Source organism: Telopea speciosissima, chromosome 4 (assembly GCF_018873765.1).
Source record: "Telopea speciosissima isolate NSW1024214 ecotype Mountain lineage chromosome 4, Tspe_v1, whole genome shotgun sequence".
In the NCBI taxonomy this organism is placed as follows: Eukaryota; Viridiplantae; Streptophyta; class Magnoliopsida; order Proteales; family Proteaceae; genus Telopea; species Telopea speciosissima.
Window position 1 is genome coordinate 41,481,764 of NC_057919.1, and position 19,385 is coordinate 41,501,148.

Below are 19,385 nucleotides of genomic sequence, written 5' to 3' on the forward strand. Positions count from 1 at the left end.
TCAACTAAAATTTTGGGGGGCTGTATAGCCTTACACTTCATTTATAATTGAGCTTTAGACTGTCTTAGACTCAGATAAGGAAAGGTCTAAGTCAATCGTAAGCAGAAAAGGAAATAAAGCATACTGGACTTGGGAAATTTCTCATGTGCAAGCTGCTAATGGAGTAATAACCTATACTGGCTAGTACTCTACTAAAAAGACTCCAATCAGGCCTGGTATTTATAGCCAGTATTCCAGCCTTAACAGAACACATAATTAGAATAAAAAATTAAGAAAAGAACAGTCCTAATCTAACCCCATGACCTGGTTTTAGGAGAACCAGAAACTCCCAAACCTCAAGGTTTGGTTTGGGCAAAAAACTGGCCCAGTAGTGAACCCAACCAATGCAGGTTTAGGCTGGTGGTTAGGTCTTCTTCCTCCTGTGATAATGTTGCTTGAACCTTGGATTTGCATCACTCTACTTTTGTTGAACTTAGTGGCCTATCTTAACCATACAGTCCACTAGGTATAGGGCTCTTCCCTTTGTTTTTTCAATGGTCCAAATTCTTCAAATGGATTTGACTTTTCAATTAATGGCACATGGGCAAGTGAATTTGGATTATGACTGGATGTGACATGGATAAATTTTCCTTCTAGTTTGAGAGCTAGCTAGTGTGTCAGTGTGGAGGATAATAGCCAAAGTGCTGATGGCTTCCGGCAATGTTGATTTCGGAAACCTGTCCTATTTTATTAAGTCAAAAGTCATTTATGTTTTTCTTCTGTTGGTTCTAATTGGGATCTAATAGGCTGCAGTCACACTGTGCAGATTTCAGCTCCGATCTTTCCATGGCTCCAGCAGCAGCAGTAGATTTCGAAACAGTGAAGCCTCGAGGTTTTTTTTTTTTTGGGGGGGGGGTTACTGATTTCTCTTTTGAATTTGAAGTGCAAAACAGACAAAATTGAGTTCTTCTATTTCTTGTTTTATTGCATTACTTTTGCTTTTGACAACATTGCTTTTAGTTAATTGTAGGCTTGGTGGTTTAATAATTGGTTTTGGCTGTTTGGGTTGAAATTTTGTTGTTTTATATGCAGTGATAATGGCATTTAATTGTGTAAGGCCTTGTTTGTTTGTCGGAAAATAGTGGGGTGGGATAATGGTTGGGTTTTTCAAAAAATTCCAAAAAAAAGCAGATGTTTGGTTGCCTGGGGTGAAAAACTAAGTAGTAAATTAAGGAAACCTGTCATCCTACGTGGCAAGCCCTTTTTGCTACCCCACTCTTCTCCAAAGTCCTACCATTTTGGATAGGATTTTCGGGGAAGGGAGGGGAAAGTGCTCTGCTAACCAACGCTAATGCATTTGACTGTAATCATACCTTAAATCGGAATCAGCATGCTTGTCTGTTCATTCGTCTGGTTGCTTGAGACGATACTGAGCAAGTGGATCTACAACTATCGATGTTAATATTTCTGTAATTGATTTTTGAAGACTGTTTCAGTGCCTGCTTCCTGCAAGGGATGTGCGATTCTCTGAGAAGATACATTGATTGGTTTAACTTGAGTCATTGTGCACATCGTATCAATGGTTTTCAGCCCAGATCCTTAGCATTGCTGCTGTAGGTATGCCTAAACAAAGGTAACGCAAGGTGAATTTTGGAATCCGCTAAGATAAACTGAGGGAAAGGGGAAGACCTGAAGGTTTCAGTAGTCTGGGTAGAGTCACAGGTGCCATATTTGTTAATGTTATTATTGTTATTCTGCTGTCAAAGCTTTAGGTTATTAATACATAAAATGCATCTTAGATGTAGGTCATCCATAGTTCAAGTTAGTGACAACGGGATTGGCCTCCATGGGTTCTGATTCCGATTCAGCTGGAATCAGCCTGAACCCTAGAGATGCAGAAGATCAGAAACCCAACGACCTTTGAATCCTATAGTCCAACGCTTCATGGGTCAACATGGCTGTGAAGAGGAGGCTGAATATAGAAATGAGATTTAATATTTTATTACAAGAAGAAGACCAGAGGGTGAATAAAAATAAGGAATTGGTTATTTTATTATGGTTTCTCTGGGTTTACTATCCTTTCCTTTCCTTTCCTGTTCTTTAACACCATTACACATGGGTCACACACTTTCAACTATCCCATCACTTTTTGTCCGGCAAACAAACGAGGCCTAAGGAAGGAAAGGTATTTGATTTCATGATTTAGTTTTATGAACTCATGCACTATCCTATAAGATTTGAGCTTTGTGTTCTTGGAAAACTTGGTACAGATGTTTGTGTTGTTGGTGTTGCACGCACGCCAATGGGTGGCTTTCTTGGTTCTCTTTCATCTCTATCGGCCACCAAACTTGGATCTATAGCCATTGAATGTAAGTTGACAATCTTTCCTGTCTCTCATTCTCTCTTTGGAAGAGAAATTTACAGTCCATCAGTCACTTGCCTCTGTGCATGTAATTGAGTTCATAATTATGTTAAATGGGCAACGTATTTGAGTTCGTAATGTCTTCCATATCTTTTCAGATTGTTCTAGTGTGTAGTGATTTGTGTTTCTTTTATGGGAATAGCTTATGTGGTTTTTGAAATGTTATTTTGTCTTTTCAATTTGTAGGTGCTCTTAAGAGGGCAAATGTTGACCCAGCACTAGTCCAGGAGGTTTTCTTTGGAAATGTTCTTAGTGCAAATTTAGGGCAGGCTCCTGCTAGACAAGCTGCATTAGGGGCAGGTATGCTTAATTCAGTCATCGGCACCACTATTAACAAGGTCTGCGCCTCAGGGATGAAGGGTGAGATCTCTGTATCTTTACAAAAAAGTGTTTCCTCTTAAGATGTCAGTGCAACAGTGAAAAATATGGTTTTAATTTTGTTGTTGGCACTTTAGCTACAATGCTTGCAGCACAGAGCATCCAGTTGGGTATCAATGATGTTGTTGTGGCTGGTGGCATGGAAAGCATGTCTAATGCTCCTAAATATCTAGCAGAGGCAAGGTTTGTGACAATTTGTAGTTTAAAATTGATCCATTCTATTTTTCATCTTGTGTTCTCCTTTTCCTCTGAAATTATTTCAATGTTTGTGCTGGTGAATTAAATTGTGGATTTCTAGGATAGGTTGGGGGGAAATAGATAAGCAAAGTAATAAACAAGATGGTATGTTGTAGTAGTTTTGTAGTCACTGAAGTATAATATTTAGCTTTAGCCACTTATGTTGAAGGCTGTATCACATTCCAGCAGCTTGTGATTTTGAAGAATTTATGCGTGGATTATCTAATTAATGATTTATCTTAACATGGGTTTAATAAGCAGTTTGTCTTGATGCAATCTAAACTTCAACCCAGATATGTCATTGCTATGGGAGCCTGTACTATTACGGAAGGGATGTTCAGTACCGATTCTTATAGTACTGTTCGTGGAGTCGATAAGCTAATTCGAAACGACTTCTGGCATCACCGGAAGGATCGGAACCACATTCTTGGGCCGACAATTTTTCTGGATAGGTAGAACCGTAGAACTATTGGAAGCAAATGGAAAAGGAACACCGAGTGGGATCAAATAAACTAGCAGACTGATCACTAAATAGGTGCAAATTCTGACATCACCACAGCCCACTTCGTTCGTGAAAATGAAAGTTATAACTAGTGTATTGAATCAGATAATTTCCTTCTTCTCCCATTATTTTAATTTTTTCAAGTGGTTCAAAGAAGAATAGTTGCAATGAGACTTTCTCTGTTGAAGCTGAACTGAATCGAAAGAACTTTCTACTGAGTTGAGCACTTTTAGTTGTGTTTATGCTGTGGTCATGTCAGAAACTATGTACAGATGTAGATTGAATCTATTTGTGTGGGACGTACCTGGTAAAATTTACAAGTGAACCAGATATAGAAACGGTGACTAGGGTTGCTGTTTCCATTATTATATAATTTCAAGACTACAATGGATCTAAGAGACTGCTGGACTTGCTAATTATATATATGTAGTCTTTAACTTACCAACACAATTCACCCCCCCAGCAAAATACTGTGTTAATGAAGTTGATAAATAGAAAGCGATGATAATTGGCACCTTCTCTAACCCTTTGTGTATCAACAGGAAGGGATCTCGACTGGGTCATGATGCTATAGTTGATGGGATGTTGAAAGATGGTCTATGGGATGTATATAATGATTTTGGAATGGGTGTTTGTGCGGAAATATGTGCAGATCAGCATACTGTAACTAGAGAGGAGCAGGTACTTATCTGATGCCATGTGTGCAGATGAAAATTTTCTGTTAGACCTTCAGCTAAGTGGATCAAACCTCATGTTTTTAAGAGAATTTTTCTAGTTTCTGTCACTCTGCTCACGGATCTTTCTCTTTCTTTCATCACTTTTTGTCCATTGCTTATCACTTTCAGTGGTCACGGACTGTATTGTCAAACCATGCATGATATTTCAAATATCAACAACCCTTGCCTATAAAAATAAGGTGCTCTGTTTTTTTATTTATTTTGTTTCACCCCCTTATTTTGAACCACTAATCGATTTATCCTTTTGATTTCATCAATTTTCTTTTTTCTTTTTTTTGGGGGGTGGGGGGTTGGTGGGGAAGTAATCCTGTGGAAACCGGTGTATATGAATTCTATGTTGTGGTCTTACCTTGATGCCTTTTGATTCAAGCCCTAGTATCTGATGATGCAGGATATATATGCTATTCAAAGCTTTGAGCGTGGTATTGCTGCTCAAAATGGTGGGGCGTTTTCATGGGAAATAGTCCCGGTTGGTTTCCTATGCAAAATGGAACTAATTTTTTGTGTTTGTAGTAAAGTGTAAATATTTACCATGACGATGACCCTGCAGGTTGAAGTTTCTGCAGGGAGGGGAAAACCATCCACTATCGTTAATATGGATGAAGGTCTAGGAAAGGTAGAACCATAAAGAGAATTGATTTTCATGAAATTATATTTATAATAAATATATGAGGATTTTATCTGTTTCTAGTAAACATTAGTCATGCTATTTATGTTATTTTTTAAATAGTACCAAAGCCTTAGGTAACAGTGGTGGAGACATGGAGAAGAGAAGAATAAGAAAATGATGGCGGAGATCGAGAGAGATGGGATGGCTGAACACGATAGAACAACTAACTTATCATGAGCATCTAGCTTTATTATAAAACAGAGAACCGACTCTTGGTAGTTTGCATAGTAAGAATCAAAGTCTAATTACAATGAAATAATAAAGGTGAAGTAGAAATAAAACACTACTTAGCCTAATAAGTCTAATTACAATACAACAACAACAACGTAGCCTTGTCTCAACTAAATGGAGTCGGCTACATGGATCCTTGCTCTGTAATCAGCTCTATTTGAATCATACATGATACAAGTCCTAAGCTATGCATGTCTTTCCTCACCACTTCACCTACGGTTATTTTAGGTGTGCCCCTGGCTCTTTTAGTTTCTTCAATCTGAATCAAATCACTCCTCCGTACTAGAGCATCCCAAGGCCTCCGTTGCACATAGCCATGCCACTTCAAACAACTTTCTTGTAGCTTATCATGTATCGGAGCTACTCCCAAATCAGCTATAATATGGTCATTCCTTACTTTATCCTTCCTAATTTTGCCACACATCCATCTCAACATCGTCATCTCAGCTGTACTTAGTTTATCTATTTGACGCTTCTTAACTGCCTAACATTCTGCACCATACATCATATCCGCGTATGACAGTCTGATATAATTTTCCTTTAAGATTTAAAGGAATATGCCAATCACACAACACTCCGGACTCATCTCTCCACTTCATCCATCCTCTTTTAATTCTATTAGCAACATCATCCTCTATATCACCTTCGTTATTTATGATTGAGCACAGATACCTAAGATAATCACTTTTTGGAATCTCCCTCGCATCAATTTTCGCCCCCTCATTAATTGTCCTAGTGTAACTAAAGTTACATACCATATACTCAATCTTTGTTCCACTTATCTTAAAAATTTTGATTCCAAGGTTGGTCTTCACAACTCCTACTTGTCGTTAATCCTTGCCTTTGTCTCATCCACCAAAACAATATCTTCCGCAAAAAGCATACACTAAGGAACCTCATCTTGAATGTGTTTGGTTAAATCATCCATTATAAATGCAAACAAATAAGGGCTTAATGCTGAACCTTGATGTAATGTAATTGTAATTGGGAATTCATTGCCTTGACCCCCACAGTTCTTATGCTAGTTGCCACACCATCATAAATATCTTTAATTATGTCCACATATTTACTTGAAAGCCTTCTCTTCTCTAGTATATGCCAGATTAACTCTTTAGGGACTCTGTCGTATGCTTTTTCTAGGTCAATAAAAACTATATGAAGATCAATTTTTCCTAATGCAAATCTTTCCATGATCCTCCTACGTAAGAAAATAGCTTCCATCGTGGATCTTCTTGGCATAAAATCAAATTGGTTCTCCGAAATAGTACTCTCTTTTCTCAAGTAGGTTTCAATAACCCTCTCCCATAACTTCATAGTATTAGTCATTAGTTTTATGCCTCTATAGTTATTGCAGCTCTGAATATCACCTTTAATTTTGTAAATTGGGACCACTATGGTTGTCCTCCATTCGTCTGACATTTTTCTTGTGCTCATAATCTAAACAACTTGGTTAGCCAAGATAAACTACAAATTCTTAAGCTCTTATATACTCCTATTTGGACCCCGTCTAGGCTTGGAGCCTTGCCTACTTTCATATTTCTTAAGGCTTCTTTAACTTCAGACACTTTAATTTTGCATATATATCTACGTTATGTGGTGTCTAGATGAGTAATGCAGTCTTCCGCGGGCCACGGCACTATTATTCAGAATAAGTTCATTTAGTAGGCCGTGGAAATACTCTATCCATCCCTCCTTAATGTTCTCATCCCTTACTAGTACTCTACCATCTTTACTTTTAATAAATCTAACATGGTGGGAATCTCTACTCTTCCTTTCTCTCATTATTACTATCTTATAGATAGCTTTTCCCCTTCTTTTATGTTTAGATTGTTATAAAGAACTTCATCTTTCTTCTCCCTTGCTTTCCTCACAATCTTCTTAGCTTCATTTTTGGCAAATTTGTACCTTTTAGATTTACTACCTCCGTAGTCCTCAGTCCTTTTCCATATATTAAAACTAGCTTTCTTAGTCTTAATGGTTGCTTGAACCTCATCATCCCATCACCAAGTCTCCCTAGGGGGCATTACGATTTCCTTTTGGTTCCCCTAGGATATCTTTAGCAACCTTCTTAATACAAGTTATCTCGTTCCACTTTCCTTGTTTAACCCACTTTATTAGTAAATGAATTCAAGGAATCTTCTTTTAAGCTTCACCACTTTATTGTAGGGCAAGTAGGCTCCATTATCTTACGATTTTGCGTAATGAAGCACATATCTATGATCACCAATCTATGTTGAGTGGTCAGGCTCTCTCAGGTATATCCTTACAGTCTTTACAAAACAATCTATCGGACCTTCTTGTTAGGAAGAAATCTATTTGGCTGATATGAGTCCCACTTTTGTAGTGCTAAGGTTGACTGTTTTAACAAGTTGGTCTCATTTGAGATACCGGGTAGGCCAACGTTCCAGTTCAAGGAAATAAAAAGACGAAGTGACATTAGGCTGATATTTGCTTTGCAAGCTAAGCAGATGCTAGATGGAGGTTGTGAATGCTACCTAGCTAGTGTGAGCAAGGTAGGCAAAGACAAGGGAAACCTTGAAGAAATACCTGTAGTGAGAGAATTTTCAGATGTATTCCCAGAGGAATTGCCAGGCTTGCCTCCTGTAAGAGAAGTAGAGTTCACTATTGAGTTAGTGCCTGTGATTGCACCTATTTCTAGAGCACCATACCGTATGGCTCCTTTAGAACTTAAAGAACTTAAGAACCAGTTGGACGAGCTAATGGATAGGGGTTCATCAGGTCAAGTGCTTCACCATGGGGTGCTCCGGCTGTTTTTGTGAAAAAGAAAGACGGTAGCATGAGGATGTGCATAGACTACCGCCAATTGAATAAAGCAACAATTAAGAACAGGTACCCGTTGCCAAGGATTGATGACTTGTTTGATCAACTTCAGGGAGCCGAATTCTTCTCTAAGATTGATCTCAGATCGGGCTACCACTAATTGAGAGTCAAGGAGGAAGATGTGTCAAAGATGGCATTCAGGACAAGGTACGGGCATTATGAGTTCATCGTTATGCCATTCGGGCTAACTAACGCTCCAGCAGCGTTTATGGACTTGATGAATCGGGTGTTCAAGGCCCATTTGGACCACTTTGTTATAGTATTCATTGACGACATCTTGGTGTACTCAAAATCTAAGGTGGAACATGAAGAACACCTGAGAACAATATTGCAATTACTACAGAAGAATCAGTTGTTTGCCAAACTCTCGAAGTGCGAGTTCTGGTTCTTTAGAGTGAGTTTCTTGGGTCATGTATTGTCTAAAGATGGTATATCTGAAGATCCATAAAAAATTGAAGCGGTGGTAAATTGGACAAGACAGGTTACGGTATCGAAGGTCAGAAGCTTTTTAGGCCTTGCAAGCTATTACAGAAGATTTGTAGAAGGTTTTTCTAAGATTTCAGCTCCGTTGACTAAGTTGACAAGGAAGAATGAGAAGTTCGTGTGGACATCGGAGTGTGAGGAGAGCTTTGTGGAATTAAAGAAGAAATTGACGACGGCTCCTGTACTCACCCTACCTTCCGGAAACGAAGAGTTGGTGGTCTATTGTGATGCATCGAAGAGAAGCTTGGGTTGTGTCTTGATGCATGGAAAGGTTATTGCTTACGCATCAAGGCAATTAAAGACAAATGAAGTTAATTACCCTACTCATGATTTGGAATTAGCAGCGGTGGTGTTTGCTTTGAAGATTTGGCGACATTACTTGTATGGTGAGAAATTCAAGGTCTTCACTCACCACAAGAGCTTAAAGTATATCTTCTCGTAGAAAGAATTAAACATGAGACAGAGACGGTGGGTAGAATTTCTTGAAGACTGTCTTTTCTGTTAATTATCACCCTGGTAAGGCGAATGTGGTAGCCGATGCCCTCAGTAGACAACCAGCTGCCAAATTGACAAGCTTGATGATTAAGGAACAAAAATTACTGGAGGGGTTTAGTGAACTGGGTTTGAATGTGCATAGCATGGAAGAGAAATCCCTGATTGCAAGCTGCAGAGCACAACCAACTCTTATGAGCCAGATTAAGGCAAAACAGTGTGGAGATCCTTTTTTGGAGAAGGTTAAGTCTCACCTAGATTCTCATCCAAATTTCTCTAAAAAGGAAGATGGAAGTATATGGTTTTGAGGAAGACTTTGTGTCCCAAGGGATGATGAACTGAGGACAACGGTCTTAAAAGAGGCACACAACTCTAAGTATACTATCCACCCTGGTAGTACGAAGATGTATAAGAATTTAAAGGAAACCTTCTGGTAGGTAATATGAAAAGAGAGATAACAAAGTTTGTGTCTACCTGCTTGGTGTGTCAATAGGTCAAGGCAGAGCATCAGAGGCCGGGAGGGTTGCTTCAACCTCTCGAGATCCCAAAGTGGAAATGGAAAAATATTTCCATGGAGTTTATTATAGGGACCAAGGACGAGAAGTGGCAATGATGCTATTTGGGTCGTAGTTGATCGACTGACTAAATCATCGCATTTCTTGGCCATTAAGGAAAATTGGTCCTTGGAGAAATTGGCAGAGATTTATGTGGCGGAAATAGTACGATTACATGGGGTTCCAGTATCTATTGTATCCGACCGAGACACATGGTTCGCCTCAGTATTTTGGAAAAGCCTTCAGAAGGCTATGGGGGGCAAGACTAGACTTCAACACTGCCTTTCACCCTCAGATGGATGGTCAGACAGAGAGGGTTAACCAGATAGTGGAAGACATGCTCTGCGCCTGTGTTATGGATTTCTATGGAGATTGGGACAAACATTTTCCATTGGTGGAGTTCTCGTACAATAACAGTTACCAGTCTAGTATTTAAATGGCTCCTTATGAAGCTTTGTATGGGAGGCCTTGTAGATCACCAGTGTGTTGGTCGGAGGTTGGAGAAGGAAAGCTCCTTGGGCCGGAATTAGTACAACGGACGGCTGATAAGGTTGCACTAATAAGGGAGAGGATTAAATTAGCTCAGAGCAGACATAAGAGCTATGCAGACAATAGACTGCGGGAGTTGGAATTTGAAGAAGGCGATCAAGTGTTTTTGAAAGTCTCAACTTTCAAGGGTGTGATGAGGTTTGAACGAAAGGGCAAGTTGAGTCCAAGATACGTCGGGCCATATCAGATCACTCAAAAAGTGGGAAAACGAGCTTATCGGTTGGCATTGCCTGCGGCAATGTCGAGGATGCACATTGTATTTCATGTTTCAATGCTTCAAAAGTGCAATGCTGATCCATCCATCTCAAGTGATTGATCTAGAGCCGATAGTAATTCAAGAAGATGGAACGGATGAAGAGAATCCTATTCAGATCATTGATCGAAAGGAACATACACTAAGTGGCAAGGTGATTCCATTAGTTAAAGTGAAGTGGCAATAGCATGGAGCAGGAGAGGCGCTTGGGAACGTGAGGAGGACGTGAGAGCAAAGTATCCAGAATTATTTGAATCAGGTATGATTATTTAAATTTGGGGACCAAATTTCTTTTAAGGAGGGGAGAATGTGGCGACCCTAAACTTTGGGCCAGACCCAAAAGCCTTCTGGGTCGCTGGGTAGACCTGTTTAAGGGTCCAAGTGTTTAAAAAAAAGAGAGAAAAAGGAAAGAAAAAAAAGAGAAAGGAAACGAAGGTTGAGAAAGGAAAGGAGAAGATTTCGGGGAATGGGGAAGGAAAGTGAGATTTTGATTGATTCTTTTTCCCTGTTTTGGACTATGATTTGGGGTATTTGAATCAGAGGAAATCAGGCCTTTGGAAATCATTCCATCTTGGCCAGAAAATTTCAAGAATAAGAGAGGGCCAAGGAGATTGGAAAAGGATCGGAGAAAGGCTAAGAAGAACCTTGCTGAGGAGAAGAAGAAAGAGGACGTTGGCTTTGCTTGAGGTAGGCTCCTTATCCTTTTCTTTTGTTATTGTCTGAAAAGAAACTCAGATTTGAATATACTAAGGTTCTTGTCTTAGTTTTGTTTTGGTTTGGTGTTCATAGGCTAAGGGTCTTTAATAGGTTAGGGCTATATACAAAAAAATCTGTTTTAGGCTCAGTCCTAATTGAGATTACCTAAATATCTGAATTGTTATTTTAAAATTTCTGTTTCGAAGTCCATTCTAATACTATTGTTAAATCTCTATCTATAACTGTACATTATGTTGTCTTTAAAATCTGTTTTGGCCTCATTCTTATGAAACCGTTTAATATCGTTTTTATACCTTGTTTTGGCTTCATCTCATGTAATCATTTAATACCCTGCTACTCTGTTTATATACCTTGTTTTGGCTTCATCTCATGTAATCATTTAATACCCTACTATTCTGTTTTTATACTCTGTTTTGGCTTCATCTCATGTTACCATTTAATACACTGTTATGCTGTATTTTTTTTAAAATTTTGTTTTAGCTTCATATACTGTTATAGGCTTTTAAAATTCTGTTTTAGCTTCATATACTGTTATGGTGTTTTAAAATACTGTTTTAGCTTCATATACTGTTATGGGCTTTTAAAATTCTGTTTTAGCTTCATATACTGTTATGGGGTATTAAAATTCTATTTTGGTTTTATATCATGTAACTCTGTTTAATACACTAATATAGTGTTTTAAATTCTGTTTTGGAGTCTATTCTTATGTGATATTTTAATGAGACTCTTTATTGCTTTACTCTATTATGTTTGAGAATACTTTTGAGCCGAAAGTGGGGCTGGTTTACTAGTCCTTGGGGGTGGCTGCCCAGAAAGATGGATTATGGTCCTACCAGTAGAGTCCCTTTTGTTGCTTCTCACTAGAAACCCCGTGCGACGGTATGGGAGGTGAAAGCCCTTTGTTTTTTATTCTGATTTCCTTTGCAAGTCCTATACCACCTTATGATGGGTAAGGAATGGGAATAGGCCGGCACTAGTATTCATGCTGTTATATCCGTACCCAAGACCCTAATATTTTATTGTTATCCCTTTGACGTATAGATGGTGCTGCCATGTATGCCGGTGAGCTGTTCGCCTTGATGGTCAAACCCAGTCATAAGATCATTGACCACTTTACGGGTTTGACCGTCGAAGAAATGTTCCTCAACTGGCGGTGGGGAAAATTTGTCGATGGCGACTTCATCGACTATCCTCCTAGTACCAGCCCTAAGAGCGAGGAGTACCGGAGGGCACACCCCGTGTCGCCCCACTTAGACACTTCGCTTCGTGATGAACTTGGCATTGCTGTTGGGAAGCTTTTCGGAATCATGGAGGACACACCATGATGGTCAAAGGGTGAGTTATTGAACCTATTTATCACTTGTTTTCCCCCTCTCTAAGTCCTTGAAGTGTGGGCCCAAGCCCGGACCCTTTTGATGCTTAATCTGCCCCTTTCCCTGCATTGGAGGCAAGGCCGGATGCAAGCTGACTGGCTGCATCCGTGCTTGCATCCGATGCTGCTGTCGAGCCTTTTTGTGTTTGTTTTTGTATGTGGGGCCCACATGCCCGTGTCTCGGGTGATACCAAAGCCCTTGGGCAGGGTTAACTCCTATCCCTAACCCCTATCTTGGTGACCTCATTTGTAAGCCCACAATGCCCAAGCCATACACCTTAGTAAGCCCACAAGGTCCATGTCATATTCTAAGATTAGTATAGAATGTGTTTCTAGTTTAGGGACATTTAAACTACCCTACCTAAACAGGCCCTAACCAAACAAGCCCCAAGAGGGGAGTATTGCTTTATGAGATTGGATGACTATTCATTAGTCATTACTCTCCTAACCTAACAAAATCGTGGAAGAGAGGGAGAGTTAAGAAGAAAGAGGGAAAGCAAGCAGAAGAAGAAGGAGAAGGAGAGAGGTTGGTGGGAGGAGCTTGGGCCCACAAGGGAGCAACTCTTGGAGCTCATTAGTGGGGGTTTCCATGCTTTTAACTTGGTAAGCCCCCTAGCAATCGATCCTCTTCCTTCCTTATTTCTCTTTTGGGCTTTTGAGTATTTATGGTTGGGTTTTGGACCTAGGATTCCAAGGTAGGGCTCTAGCTTACTTTGAAACCTCATAGTTGGGGTATTGTCTCTTATTTCACCCTCCAAAGCATCTATTTGAACCCCATTGATTTTAGGGTTTCAAACACTCAAGGGAAACCCTAGATCTTGGAATCTTGAGGTTGATCTATGGAATCCCTCAACCCCTTGAGTGTTTTATGTTTATAAGGCCCTAGTGAACCCTAGAACATCCTTTCCTAAGCCTTGAGGCTTGGAAATCCAAGTGGTACAAGATGTATGCTTGGAAACCTTTAAAACCTGTGTCTGGCTTACATCGGAGGCAAGGACCCAAGCCTGGGCGTGCCTCCGGGCTTGGATCCGATGTACCTTGCAGCTCTGTGTTTATCGGAGGCAAGGCTCTGCCTGCATCCGGCCTTGAATCCAATGCTGCTGTCATGGCCTTTTGCCCATGTAATCTTAGGGGCTTCTCATTAGGGATCTTCCCTACCCTCTCTAACATACTTACACACTTCCCTAGGAATTAATACCTGTATGAGGGAGTTGTTCGAGCAAGAATCGATACGCTTATGCAAGTTTTATAACAAACTTCGGTGAGTGGGTTTGGGTTTTGTTTGGGTTTGGCAATATTTATACATGTATTAGCCATGATAATGCATACTCATTAAGCATGTTGCATAATTGCATATTCTTATTCTTGATTGTGAGTGGATATGATTGTGTTATGTGCTTGTTCCGTCTTGTATCGGGTGACGGTGCCGGGTGTACTGGTACTGGAACCCTAAAAATGTTTATAAACTTATATTGCTTGTCATATTGGTCGGTATGTGACGTGTCGTGTTGGTACCCGGGTGCTAGATAGAATGGGACGTTGATGCACCTGAAATACCTCTCAAGATGATAGGATTTGCATGTAGTATATCTGTGACTAGGTTTCATTTCCCTTATGCTATGACCCTTACTAACAGGGGTTTAGGTGTTGGGTGATCATGGCTTCTTGGCCTGTGGGGGAGAGAGGCCAGGTTAAGGATGATCACTGAACATCGGGGTTTGCCTCTGGGTGGGTTTGGTAGCTTCGACCGGCGCAGGCCCCTAGTGACAATAGAGGTTTCATTGTAGCGATAACGTAAGTGACCTACAGTGTCTCCCGAGTTGTCATAGTAGTATTTACCATTGACTTAGATTATGTGTTAGGTGGAAAATCTACTAACATTTACATTCATCATGGACTATGTGTGAAATGTGTGTTTGTGCATTCCCCATTCCCTCACTGGCTCAATGGAGCTAACCTCCCTTGTGCACATTTTTTAGATTATGATGCAGATGGTGGATATTTTGCTGGTCTCGAAATCCAGTCTTTGGAATATGATGATATTGGTACCGAGGAGCCGGAGGCTGTGTCAGAGGAACACGGCGATGGATGTCCTTGTGATGATTGTGCCTACGGGCTGTACTGATGGTTGGGACTTGGTCCCTTTTTGTCATTTTGGGGCTTGAAGCCCTTGTATAAACATTTACTGTTATACATTTTTTTGTTGTTACTTGATGGTCATAGGAACGTGTTAACTACTGTATTTATTATCATTAGCCAGTGAACATCATGTAACTAATAACTATACACTTCTACTTATTTCTGATCCATTTGAAATATTATATTTCCTTCTTCGCAATCAGATGTTAATGTATTTTAATGTTGGTTGATTGACTGTGGCTTGGGACACTGTATCTGTGATCCTGGAGGCTTATTTGGATGACATGTGTCGTCCTAGTCACCTCTTCTATTATCCTTTATTCTAGTCCGGAATGGGGGTGTGACAGCATGGTATCAAAGAGTGATGCTCTGCACCAACCACAGTCTTGTGGAAACTCTTGATTTGCTCTACACAATTAGGGTTAAAAATCTAAAAGCCTTGCAAGACCATAATCTTCGAGTGTGAGACTTAAGGAGATGACTAGATAGGTGTGAAAGCCGAAAACACCAATAATGAACAAGAAAATATAGCAATAGAAAGGAAAAAAACATATATTCGATTAGTTAGAATCCAGCTGAGAACTACATTAAACCCGTGAGCGGGTATATTGTTCAAGGACAAAAGATGATACCAAAATTACAGCAGAAATTCTAACAAGGTTTCATACTTAGCTAAATAAAAAAAGGAAAAACTACAAAAGAGTTCCAAAAAAAAAAAATACAGCCGAGTACTACAATAGTAAAATGGTAAGAGATGCTTTGGAGCCTAGTCCTCCATTCTATCATTGTTGTCTTCGGTGCCTCCGTTGTCTTCCCTGTCGTCTTCCTCGTCGGCCATGGTTCGGAGAATAGCATATGGGAGGCACACTGATTTAGGCTTGTGGAGGCAGAAAGCAAAGTAGGCCACAAGGTGAGGAGGTTCTGTACTGTGCCCTGCCTTGGGCAGCAAGTTGGTTTGTACCAGCTGACTAAGGACCCTTTATGATTTTCCATAGTACACTTCCTTCACCTTTGTGCCATAAACCCCTTTGGTAAGGTAGAGGAAGAGCCTCCTACGCTCGTCTGAGCTGAGGAACTCGGTGGGATCATCTGTTGAGGCATGATAGACCAAGGGCCCTTCAGTTGATACCCCGATAATGTCCCCCAACTGTTGGAGGTCAAATGAAATCTCCACCCCCTTCACATAGCTGGTGATCCGGCATTGGGGTGAGTGTTCATTCTCAATCCTTAGATTGGCGTAGAAGTGGTGAATCAGCTTCAAGTAATAGTACTTGGGAGGTGTGAGCATAGCAGTCCATCCCAAAGCAGCAAACCTAGCTGACACCTTGTACGCCTCAAGATCATTGACAGCAATGTCTCGGCCCTCAAGGACTTCCCTGTCATGGAAGTGGTTCCTATATATGTTTTGTGCCTCTATGGAATGGAACCACTGAGCATCAAGAACAACGGGTGCTGCAGCTTGGGCAGGAGCATTAATTGCTTTTTGAGGCATGATGTTCAAGAACCTACACGCAAGAAACAAGTAGAAGTAGAGAACATTTAGCCCAGCAGTAAAATGATTAACTTAAGCATTGGGGAATGATTTCACAAATGGAGTAGTAATTCCTAAACCCCAATGAGTGTTTCCCTTTCAAAAAAAAAAAAAAAAAAAAAAAAAATGAAATACAGCAAAAGGGAGTTCTATCCTCTCTTTGAGTCTAAAACAACTCATTAGAAACCTTAGGGTTCAGTCCATGGCTAAAGGGAACCATCCAATCATGGTTCCTTATAAGCCTAGATATGACAAGAAGCTCAGAGCCCTAAATTAAAAAAAATACAGCAATAAGGCTTACTGTTTTTTAGGGATTAGTTCCCTATTTCATTCCTATGTTTGACTAAATGTTCAAAAAATAAAAAATAAAAAATACAGCAAGTAGTGCTAGTGTGTGCTTGAGTCCAATCAAGTTAAAAAGCAATAAGAGAGCTAAAAACAATCAATGACTAATTACGTGAAACCACCCCACTGAACCAAAAAAAAAAGAAAAAAAAAAAGGGGAATGGAAGGATATAGCCTAAGGTTGGGGTTTTGTTCCAAACCCAACTTAGAAGCTGTGTAAACAAACAAGGACATAAAAACTTACCAAGCTAAATGGTACAAGCCTTTGGTTGAGTACGAATAAACCAAAAACAGTAAAATTTTGAGGAGTTTGCAAGTCTATTGGTAACCCTTTTTACACCACCATGCAAAGAAGGGAATCAAAAAAACAATATACAGCAAGAGGTGCAAGTATGTGTTTGAGTTCTACCCAGTGTAAGAGGAATGCTGTAGCAGTCCTCTGTTTTACTGTTAAGATTAATAAATTTTCACAACTAAAACTGAGTTGACAATGTTAAGATTTTCGTGTTTAGATGTTTGGGGTTGTTTATGTCTTTTATTGTGCTTTATAGTTAGTTCTAGTTAGTTTTATATCTTAAGGGTATTTTGGCTACTTCATATTGTAATTCACTTAAGTTTTATTATAAATAAATCTGTCCCTCACGATTTAGTCAATTCAACTAAATCGTGAGAGGTCTTCTTTTCTCTCGGTTTTTCCTTTTTCTCCTTCTCTCGGTTCTTCTTCTTTCTCCTTTGCTTTCTTCTTCTAGTTCTCTGGCTGCAGATTAGTTTCAACTTCAGTTCTGTTACATGGTATCAGAGCATTGAATTCTGATCCACGAGATTCATCTTGCTGCCGCTGTTTTGAAGGTTTTTCACCCCTTTGTTTATCGTGGTTTACAGCAACCTATGCTGCCTATATTGATCTGAACTCTAATCATATATTCATGAAGGACTAGAGTTCCCTGCTATGCTGCACCTGATTGTGTATGTTCCTGCTGCTGTTCGAAGTCCTTGAAGATTGGTTTCTTGCTTGCTCTAAAACCCTGACAATCGATATTCCAAAATTCTGAGGAAATCAATTTGTTTGTTTTTCTGGGATCTATTCTTCATCCTTGCTGCTGGATTTACAGTGATTATACATCATTAGTGCTGGTTATTATCGAAGATTATACTTCTGTATTGGGCTGTTCTGCCGTACACTTCAAGGCTATCGATTTTACCTTGATCAGGGTTTTTTTGTTCTTTTTTCTCTTGGGCTGTTATCAACATTGGTGTGTGCATCTATTAATTTTCCCTAATGGCTGATACTAAGTCTTCTACCGACAACTTTAACATTCAGATTACCAGTGTGAAGCTGAATGGTGCTTCTAATTATCTACTTTGGTCTCAAGCCTTTGAGGTCTATATCACTGCTCGCCGGAAGATGAAATACCTTACCATGGATCCTCTGCCATCCACTGATGACAAATATGATGATTGGAAGGCTGAGAATGCAACCCTTCTTTGCTGGCTTTGGAATAGCATGGAACCATCCATTGCTTCTACTGTTATGTTTCATAAAACTGCCAAGGGTGTTTGGGAAGAACTCAAGCAAAGCTACTCTCAAGATACAACTCTGTCCCGAATTTATGATCTCTATGAGAAATTCTTCTCTTTTAAACAAGATGGAAAATCCCTTGGTGAGTATTACAGTTCATTGAAGGGGATGTGGGAAGAACTTAATGTATACCAGCCTATTTCTACTGATGCTGCTGTAATTAAGTCCCAACGATCTGAATTTTTGGTTGCCAAATTTCTCTCTGGGTTAGATTCTGATCTTCAATTTGTCAAAAGTCAATTGTTGACTGGAGAGAAGATCCCCTCTATGAATGAAGCATATTGTCGGCTTCAGAGAGTTGTAGCCCCTTCAGTGGTGAAGTCTGATTCAGCTCCTACCAACAAAGATAATTCTGCACTGTTCACTTCTACTGGAGGGCGTGGCCGTGGTGGTGGTGATACCTCTTCTCGTGGTCGTGGTTCTACTTTTGGGCGTAGTCGTGGAGCTGGTTCCGGAGGTCGTGGGAATATGTCTAACACTGCTGGTTCTGGTTCTGTTGATACTAGTTCTCGATGGTGCACTCATTGTAATCAGTCTAATCATATTATTGATAAGTGTTGGCTCAAACATGGCAAACCACGGTGGGCCCGTGAGCAATTTGCAAACTCTGCTTTGTCGATGGCGGGGCTGATTCTGTGCACCCTTCCGACACTTGCCCAGGATCCTCTACGATGGTGGTAATTCTTCTAATTATCTAGTCTCTCAACTCTTACAACGAGTCCAGCAACTTGAGGCTTCTTCTTCTACATCTACCGCTGTCCTTGCCCACTCAGGTACTACTGCTTGTTTCGCATCCTCATCCTCTCCGTGGGTCATTGACTCCGGAGCATCTTCTCACATGACCGGTAAGCCTAATTTTTTTTCATCTTACACAACCTTCTATGTCATCTCGAATTTCTATTGCAGATGGATCCTCTATACCAGTCACTGGTCATGGGAAAGTTTCCTTGTCTTTTGACATATCTTTAACTAATGTTCTCCATGTTCCCAAGCTTCCTCTTAATCTTTTGTCTGTTAGTTAATTAACTAAAACTTTGAATTGTTCTATAACCTTTCACCATTCTTATTGTGTCTTTCAGGATCTTGCAACAAAGACGAAGATTGGTGGCGGGTATGAAAAGGGAGGCCTATATTACTTTGATTTGGGGACTACATCCACTGCAGTGATTGCTACTTCTCCTGGCGTATCTCCTTTACATTGGCACTATCAGCTAGGACATCCTTCTCTATCTAAGCTGCAGCACCTTGTTCCCAGTTGCAAGTCTGTCTCCCGTATCGAGTGTAAAGCTTGTGAGCTTGGCAAGCATCATCGTACTTTTTCCCTTGAGTCCAGAGTCTAGGCGTACTTCTTTATGTCAGTTGGTTCATTCAGAT

General features: G+C 40.1%; 1 protein-coding gene across 6 annotated transcripts in view; it reads left to right on the plus strand.

The window, feature by feature from the left end:
- The first annotated feature begins 805 nt into the window (after positions 1 to 805).
- LOC122659854 (acetyl-CoA acetyltransferase, cytosolic 1-like) overlaps positions 806 to 19,385 on the plus strand; it is a 108,871-nt gene continuing 90,291 nt past the window's right edge. For all 6 annotated transcript variants that reach the window (XR_006332564.1, XM_043855002.1, XM_043855001.1 and 3 more), the window contains exons 1-7: positions 806 to 871; positions 2,250 to 2,348; positions 2,588 to 2,761; positions 2,857 to 2,962; positions 4,061 to 4,199; positions 4,647 to 4,724; positions 4,806 to 4,871. Coding sequence is in view for 5 of the 6 variants with exons in the window: in XM_043855002.1 (XP_043710937.1) it covers positions 826 to 871; positions 2,250 to 2,348; positions 2,588 to 2,761; positions 2,857 to 2,962; positions 4,061 to 4,199; positions 4,647 to 4,724; positions 4,806 to 4,871 (708 nt within the window). In the remaining variant the exon portion in view is untranslated. The remainder of the gene's footprint in view (positions 872 to 2,249; positions 2,349 to 2,587; positions 2,762 to 2,856; positions 2,963 to 4,060; positions 4,200 to 4,646; positions 4,725 to 4,805; positions 4,872 to 19,385) is intronic.